The sequence below is a fragment of the Dendrobium catenatum genome, unplaced genomic scaffold (genome assembly GCF_001605985.2).
Source record: "Dendrobium catenatum unplaced genomic scaffold, ASM160598v2 fragScaff_scaffold_716, whole genome shotgun sequence".
In the NCBI taxonomy this organism is placed as follows: Eukaryota; Viridiplantae; Streptophyta; class Magnoliopsida; order Asparagales; family Orchidaceae; genus Dendrobium; species Dendrobium catenatum.
Window position 1 is genome coordinate 21414926 of NW_021319178.1, and position 9473 is coordinate 21424398.

The following is a 9473-nucleotide window of genomic DNA, read 5'->3' on the forward strand; positions in this document are numbered from 1 at the left end:
GTCAATATTTGACACGACACGAACTGGGCAACCCGCCGGGTCGGGTCCGGGTTCTGTTTTTCGACCCGTTTGTCTACCCGGGTCGGGTTAGGGTTGACCCGTTTGAACTCGGGTCAGTTCGGGTTCGACCCGAACCCGACCCGTGACCCGAAATTGACACCCCTAGCCTTAATCTATCCCTCCCATTTAGTTTTCTAAATAAATAGAATATTTATCTTCATATGAATCATAATATAAATTAATTTCATTAATTTACCTCTAAGGGAACTACATTCATCAATTCTAACATAATTTTAGTTTCATATACTAACTTATTTGCCAGCATCCGTCCATGATATAGAAACCCTTGCCCATTTAACATTGCATCCGGGTGCCGATGCAGCAGCCCTTGCACACTTCTCATTTTATTCTGGTCATACAGCGTGTTGCTTCAAAAAAAAATTATTAACACAATGTATTAAATGATTCATGTCATGATTATTCAACAAATTTTATACTGATTGTCAATTACCTAACACAACCCTCCATTTCCTCATCTAGGACTTGAGACCAGACACTGACAGTGTTTAAAAAATGTTTTTTTAATCACCATAATCTAACAAAAAGAACTCAAATGATTTTATTAACCATTAATTAAAAATGTAAATAATTCTTGAAAAAAATAAAAATATATATATTTAAAATGCTAAATGACTAATTTGACTTTTGATTTAATAAATGTTGGAAGAAAGTTTTTACATAAAAAAATTAATATGTATTAAACCTCAAAAATTATATAATACTTGCTTAAATTTTAGAAAAATTAAAAGACAATTATCCCAGTCTATTATTCTAGCATCTTTGCACGGTTGTAACAGTTGACTACAAATCAGCGCTTAATACTTGGGGAGCATAGGCTTAATTTCAATTTTGAGAAAATTATAATATAAAATTTAATTAATTTGAATTTTATTTATTTTGAAATAAATTTATCGACTTAAATTTTATTTTAATCAATATTTTATTAAAATATTTTCACATTTATATTTTCGTGTGAATGAAAAATAAATTTGCACAAACGTAAAACTAAAGGTAAATTTGTAAAACAAAACTTTTAAAAATCTGTTTTTCTTAGACATTAACCCCTTGCTCGCCGATCCAATAAATATATGCATCAAACCCCACAGCCAACCAAACACGCTCGCTGCACTCCAATGTTAGTGCCGCTCCCCTGGCTGTGCTCCGAATGTTCCTCCGCCGCCGAGGACGATAACTCCGCAGCCTGCGGCGGCGGTTATAGAGATGGCATTGCTGGAGCCACCCCTGGCTCTAGCCCCTTGTCATCCTCAAACTCTGTCTCAGCCTTCGATGATGCGATATCTGTAGTCACACATCCATCACTTCCTTCTCTCCAATCGCTAATTCCGCCTCTTAACACATTCCCTCTCTTCTCCGCCTCCTTCCTCTGCATCTCCTCCATCACCAGCAACTCCTCTGCCGCCACCGCCGCACTCATGCCTCTGCAACCTCCTTCCTCCTCTATTCCGCTACTGAATCCACCCTCTCCGTCTACGACCTCTCTGACCTTCGCCCCATCGAATCCCTCCCCGCACCTTCCGGCGCCGGCGCCGCTAAATCCATCTCTATCTCCCCCGACGGCTCCGCCCTCTTCACCGCCCATCAAGACGGCCGCATCCGCGTATGGAACCGTTCATCCCGGTCCGGCCTTCATCGTCTCGTGACCTCCCTCCCCACCACCGCTGATCGCCTCCGCCGATTGCCCCTTCCAAAAAACTACGTCACCATCCGCCGCCACCACAAGCGCCTCTGGATAGAGCACGCCGATGCTGTTTCCGGAATCGCCGCCGACGCTTCCGGCCTCCTCTACTCTGTTTCTTGGGACAAAACCCTTAAAGTCTGGTCGGTCTCCGGCCTCCGCTGCCTGGAATCCGTATCGGCGCACGAGGATGCCGTGAACGCCATAGTGGTCGCGGCCGACGGCACCGTTTACACGGGGTCGGCTGATCGGAGGATCCGTGTTTGGACGCGACCAGCTGGAGCGAAGCAGCACGAGCTGATTGCAACGCTTGATCGACATCGGTCGGCGGTGAATGCGCTAGCGCTGAGCGGTGATGGTTCGGTTCTGTATTCCGGCGCTTGCGACCGGTCGGTTTTGGTGTGGGAGAGGAACGAGAAGGCAGATTACATGACGGTCACCGGCACTCTTCGGGGTCACGAGAGGGCGATTCTTTCCCTCGCTTGTGCCGGCGAGATTGTCGTGAGTGGCTCTGGTGATGGAGTTGTGAGGGTTTGGAGGAGGGACGGGATTAGAAGAGCGTACAGTTGCCTCGCGGTGATGGGTGGCCACACGAAGGGCGTGCGATCGCTTGTGGCGGTGATGATGCCAGGTTCCGGCAGGGACGGGGGAGGATCCGGTGATGACGAGGAGTACAGAGTTTGTAGCGGCAGTTTGGATGGGGAGATTAGGGTTTGGCGGGTTCGTGTCTCCTCCTTGTAAAGTTTAATTAGGAATTAATCCCGGAGCTGGTCCTCTGATTGATTTTTGATTGTTCGTTAACGGGCGGAGGAGCAGAAATTCGTGATTATTATTTTTTTAGTTTTTTTTTTTCCTTTTCTGACTGTATCGTGGGGTTTTGATTGCGATGCACTTCTTAATGCTTATGATATGAAGTTTCACAGGAACTTCTTGGTCTTTAATTCCACGAAAATTTTTATAAGAAAAAAATTATAAAAAGTTATTGAATTTATTTTATGATTAATATTATATATATTTTTGATATTATATTAATTTTAAAATAAATTTATAAGAGAAATATGTTATAACTATTATTTTTACAATAAAATTTATGATATTTAAAAATATTTTTATTATTGATAGAAATTTATGAAAATATTATTTTAAAATTTATGATTTTTGTCTTTCCTATGGTAGATTTCTAATGCCAGCCAATGGATTAGCAAAAGCAGAGATTATTATGTGCGGATACAGGAAGAATCGTCCAATTTTGCATATGTAAATAGTAAAAGTTTAGTTATTCATAGAGATAAATCGGACGATTCTCCCAGTCGAATATACGGACAGAATAATTCATCAGGCTTATTGAAGTGGTTTCTATGCAGAAGAATACAACAACAACAACAACATCAAGCCTTTATCCCACTACGTGGGATGCAGGAGAATGATTGAAAAAAATTCAAAATGAGCAAGTTGTCCAATAATTGAACAACGAAGCTGCTACGCACGCCAATCCATGCCTTGTTGACACTCATAGCCAACAAAGATATAGGTAAACTATTTTGATTGATAACTTTAGTCAGCTTCTAATTTAAATGTCAAGTAGCTACTTGTGCTAGCCGTTGGGAGGGGTCAGTACTACCCGTTGCTCACGCTCTCTTTCTATATCAAATCCTCCCTTTACCTTTTTGACTTCCCAGCTCTCTCTCCTTAGTTTCCTCCCTGAGATCTTTTCACTCTTTTCCACTCTCTTCACTTCTCCCAAAAATTATTTTCATCTCTCTTCAATTTATCCAATTTTCTCACATACTCTCTTTCAAGCATTTCTCTAAGTTTATGAATGAATAAAAGTTTATGAATGAATATGATAATTCATTATTTACAATTAACCCAACATAAATTATTTTCATATTGTACTATGATGGTTATATTGCAATTCATATGACAAATGATGAAGTTTGTAAATAATATTAATAGCGGTTAGACAATATTTGCTGATTATATATGTGAAAGTTGTGGTATTCTAATATGATTATCACAATATCGGATGAGTTGCTGCTTAGTTTATACACAATACAACACTGATGTAGTGTTTGTGGTACTATAAAGATTATCAACATTGAAAACAAAAATATAAATTTATTTGTTAATATTTTGATTGAACAACATTCCATATGTTATTTTCTATCATTAGATTTGATGCCAAAAATGACTTACTCTCTTTTACGTTTGTTATTGTTGAGATATATGTAAAGAGTTGTGGATGTGGTTCCATAATACTCTATTTGAGTTTGTTTGACCATATCGACTTAAAGATGTATGCTTAATATCATAAGTAGGTGAAGCTCATATTTGAATTTTTCCCACCAACTTTACGAACAAACAAGTAATATCATAAGTAGGTGAAACTAATGATAGGAAAGGATAATAGTCATAACCATCATCAAGTTGTTACTTAGGAAGTTCAAACAAATTTGGGGGATTTCCAATCTAGCATATCAAACAAGAAGATATATAAAGGCTCATGAATTACTTAATTTTGATCATTTAATTGCTTATGCACTTACCATCCTTGAATATTAGCTAAAGGATGAGTAGATATCATTTAAAGAAGCAATAAATTGTGATAAGATTATTTTTTGGAACAATTTGTGGAAGAGAATATAACCAAAGAGCTTATTCAAAAAGTCACATATTAAAAGACTTTAAGGATGCAAAGTAAGAAAATAGGGGAAAAAAAAAGGCATTATTAACCAAACCCAATTCTCCTTGATAAAAAATTTAACTAATAAATTCATTGAAAGAAAAAAATAAATAGCTTCTACATAATGTAATGTGTAATGTGATGGAGAGAACAAATTTAACATGTTCTTCAATCTATTAAAGAAAAAATGCATCCTAATAGTCCTACATAAAGAAAATACAAGCAAACAAAAAAAGATTAAAGTCTTAACTTGAGAATCAAGAAAGTGGACAAGGAGCAAACAAACATGGCACGTATGCTTTTCTCTAGTCTAAGAAAGGAATAATGGCATTGGTGATTGATGGTTTACAATTATTTTATCTACTTTCTCTGTAGTTACAATAACCCTTGTCATTTCAATAAGCATTCTCTTTTGTTTTATACTTTTTACACATACTTTAGAAAGAAGACTAATCTTTAATCAATCAAGAAAAAATAGATTGCCGGATGATCAATTGATATTCCACCAAAAACCATCTTGATCGGGTGCGAATCTTAATGAACATTTGAAATGAAAACTTTCAAAATTAAATTTGGGACCATCCAAACTCTGATTTCACTGAGCTTATGGTTGATCTGAACGTCTCAATGAGACGAACCGAATGATACCAAAAGTGGTCCAATCAGAGCTCAAATGAGCCCAAATCAAACAGCTGAAGTATGATTGGAAAATTCAAACATTAAGTGGATTGACAAATGAGCTCAAAATCAGACATACATATATTCAAATTGAGCGGCTCGATAAGTCTATCTAAACGTCTCAAACATTATTAGGTCCAGTGCCCTGTCGTAGCTCTACATCTGGAGGCCAATAACATGTCGCCACGTGCTCTTACTCTTTACCGCGCGGCCCGATGACCCGACCCGGACCGGAACCTGGTATTGCTATGTTCAGGTATTGCTAGGTATTGTTTGGCAATAATGAGAAATACCGCTCTGTCAAGACCAATACCTAGCAATACCTAGTAATATCGAACAATACCTAGCAAAACTGGGGTATTGCTTGATATTGCTATGTATTGGTCTTGACATAATGGTATTTCTCGTTATTGCCGAGCAATATCGAGCAATACCTAGCAATACCTCGGTCTGCACAAATCAACCAATACATAGCAATCCCGGGTCCGGTCCGGGTCTGGCCGTCGGGCCGCGCGGTAAAGAATAAGAGCACGTGGCATCATTTTACTGGCGTCCGAATGTAGAGCTACGTCAGGACACTTGACCTAATAAAAATTCCTATTGTTGGGTATAGATTGTCTCTATGTGGATTATTATTTTTTTTTAAAAAAAAAATTTCTTTCTGTGGATACTTGATTTCTATAATCTTCATAAAACAATCAAATATTTGTTTAATCCCCCTCTTCCTCAATAGTGAAGAAACGAGGATTCTTGCATTATTTAATATATAGTGGATTTTTCAACTGGGTCAAGCCTCATAATTTTTTCCCTTTTCGAGGTTTCAACATAATTTTTATTTATCTGATACGTTCATTTGTACTTGCTAAATTTTTGTACTAAGCTAATATGTAGAACCTTACCCATTTTCTTGATCTATGGCACTTGAATGGTATTATTACTTCAAAATTGACTTAGACCTCAATTTTGTCTATTCTGAGTGTTGAATGGTGTGAGAAGTGAAAAGAGATAATGAGAGTGTAGGAGAAGATAGATTTGTACAATTTTTCTAATTTTCATAGTATGATGTGGCTCCTTGATTTTTTAATTTAACATTTTTTCACGTTAAATAATGATTTTCTTTTCGCTGCCTTTCTTTTCTTGTTTGCTTTTTGCTGTGTGGTTTTATTCCCAATATTCACTTATAATTCATCACCAATATATAGCTATAATGTTAGCAAGCCACGTTCACATTCTCCAGAATATAGTTGGAGTATCACTACTATTCTTTTGCAGCAACAAGAAAAATAGTGTTGGGTCAAGTTCAAGAGTAATTATTCCGTCAGGTTACCGAATGCATCCGGAAACCAATAACAAAACCCCACGTCATTAAAGTGCTCGGTACCGTGCTCGGTACAGCGTCCTCGGTACACTCGGTATGCTCGGTATTGCTCGGTATTTTCACCGGATGTAATAATTTTTCCAAGTTCAAAGGCAGCTTAGCAAATCTCATCCTTCAGTAGAGCTGGGTCATAAGAGAAGTAGGTGAAGTGAAGTGTCAATTCCTTACCATGAAAAATATTTTTTTACCCAGCAGAGAAGTCTACTTTTAATTTTGACATGCCTAGTGAAGGTTCTTAACCTTTTATGAGGAGAGTACTAAGCTACTCCTTTTTTACTTGCCTTTACCATGGACTTCAACCAAGACCAATTGTGCTCATCATTTGGCTCCCAACCTAGCCATTTCTTCATTTATTCTAATCTTGCCTTACACTTGAGGTCAATTCAAGGAAGAGGCACGTGGAAAATGTAGAGTTTTAGATTATTATGCAAGGGGAGACTGTGCAGGAGTATCAAGTTAGTAGTAGGAAAATCTAGATGTGACATGATCGCCCTGCACCTTGTAAACAACCTGCGGAGCCACCTCTGGGAGTAATTATTGTGTCTGGACATCAAATGCGTTCAAAGACCAATAAGAAAGCGCCACGTCTCTTTAGTGCTCGGTACCGTGCTCAGTACAACACTCCGTATCGCTCGGTATTTGTCCGTATTTCCTATTTTTTGTCTTGACGTAATAACTTTTCCACCTCCGGACTTCCACCTTACTCAGGACATCACGCATGCTTGCACTGCCCTTATGGATCACAATATCACATCCTCCTTCCATTGATCGCCTCAATGAGGCTCTGATACCATTTGTTAGAACTTCTAGAGGGGTTCTTGAGCTCTTCTTGATCATCTTGCAAGAGAGAGGGGGAGAGAGAAGGGAGGAGAGGGAGAGATAAAAGATTTTAGGAGGAAAATCTTCCAAAAGCTTTAATCAATTTTCCCTAAATTATACATCAGCCTACAATGCCTATATATAGGCTTTTACATTATTGTGGTAGCTAGCATATAATAACAATCTAACTAAAAACCACACCAATACCTCACAAAAGATGAAAAGAACTTCATCAGTCAAAATTAAATTGATTGACAAATATCCAACATTAAAATAAATATTTATGAAGATTTCATGAATAACTAATGAATAAAAATTTTTCTATTCTCTTTTTTGTTATAATAAATTTTCAAAGATATAAGAGAATGGGGAATTTAATTGTATAATCAAATATAAATAAAAAACAAAAAATAAAGGATTCAAGCCAAATTAGCCTAGCTCATGTTAAGTAAACACTATCCAATTAGCACCAACTGAAAAGGAATTTTTCATGTCTACAAATGAACTCACTCCAATAAGACTCTCTAAATGAACTTATCCAAAGTAGGTGAGTACGACCTATCAAGTTTTCCTTAATGTCTCTTCAAGAGAATGACTTCTAGCTTCATATGAGAAATTTGTAATCCTCTATTCTACTATTCATTCACCTATGCACTCCAAGCTGGTGACTTATTGTAGCTTTGACGGACGACTGGTTATAGTTGAACATTATAATTATGAAAATGATGATTGTTTTATTCTCTTATTTTTTATATATATTGTTGCATTCTAGAATATTCGCGGTGGTAGAGAAATATAAAGTTTACATCTCAGCTTTGTACGAAGATCCAGCGCACAATCAAATAAGAGAGATGGTGCAACATTTATAAGATACGCTAGAGATTTTTATGTGGAAAACCCTAAAAATGAAAAAAAAAAACATGCGGCTTGGCCTAGTTTGAATGAATCCACTAGTATTTGTAGTTGATTACAAATGAGGCCCTTTCTTGGGGGAAAAGTCTTGGCTTGATGTAACAAATATACATCATATAGAGTGAATTACATGGTGGAAATTGGAAGAATTAGAATTCATATGTTTGTTTGGTCGGCATACCATAGTCGGCTGGCAACGGAGGTCGGAAAGACTTTAGTTGGTAGGGGACGAAGGTCGAAAAGATTGTAATAAAGTGATGGTGATTAGAAGGACCATAGTCGATAGGTGACGAAGGTCGAAAAGATTGTTGTTAGGCGACGGAGGTCAGAAGGACTGTAGTTGGCAGGCGATGAAGGTTGGAAAGACCGTAATCAAGAGAGGGTGGTCGGAAGGACCATAATTGGTGAGCGACGAAGGTCGAAAAGATCGTTGTCATGCGACGAAGGTCAGAAAGACCATAATTGATGAGTATAAGCAGTCAAAAATACCGTTGTATTGTGGAAGTCCATAAATAATTGGATGTCAAGTGGAAGTCTAGCATTAGTTGATGGTCGAGTGAAATTTCGATGAAAGTTGGTGGTCCGATGTCAGTCCGTGATCTGGCAGAAGTCCAGGTAACAATTGGTGGTCTGATGGAGATCAAGGGTCAGTCAGTGGTCTTGTAGAACTCTGGCATTTGTTGGTGGTCCGACAGAAGTATGGGTGTCAGTGGGTGGTCTGGCAAAACTTTGTCGTTAGTTAGTAGCCTAACAAAAATTCGGCGTCAGTCGGTGGTTCGGTAGAAATCCGACGTCAATCGGTGGTCCAACAGAAGTCTTGGCGTCAATTGGTGTTCCAACGAAAGTTCGAGCCGGAATCAACTGGTTTTACAGCAAAAATTCGGTGATAGTCGGTACGTGGTCAGATAGAAGTCCAGGCGCTAGTTGGTTGTGAAGATCTGATTTCTGCTCCAGGATCGTCCAGGACGATCTGGATCGTCCTGGGACGATCAGTTGAGAATCTGCTCCAGAATTTGCCCAGATTTGTTCCAGGTGATTTCCTGTAGGCATCGTCTAGGCCGATCGAGGACTTCGGCCAGGCCGATTGGCACTGTAGAAAATATCGGCCGGAAAATAGTTCTGGGAACCGTCCAGGACGATCCAATTTGGTCTGATCGTCCTGGGACGATCTGGCGATCGGCCAGGCCGATCTGAGTTTTATAAAGCTAAAATCAGACGTTTTGAAGAGAGAGAAAATTTATAAAAAA

At 38.5% G+C, this 9473-nt stretch overlaps 1 protein-coding gene across 1 annotated transcript; it reads left to right on the top strand.

The window, feature by feature from the left end:
* Positions 1–1193: 1193 nt before the first annotated feature.
* On the top strand, positions 1194–2697 carry LOC110105167 (protein JINGUBANG-like). The gene is made up of 2 exons (XM_028695977.1): positions 1194–1361; positions 1418–2697. Exons 1-2 carry the CDS (start codon positions 1194–1196, stop codon positions 2495–2497), a joined length of 1248 nt encoding a protein of 415 aa, XP_028551810.1. The 3' UTR covers positions 2498–2697.
* Positions 2698–9473: the final 6776 nt, after the last annotated feature.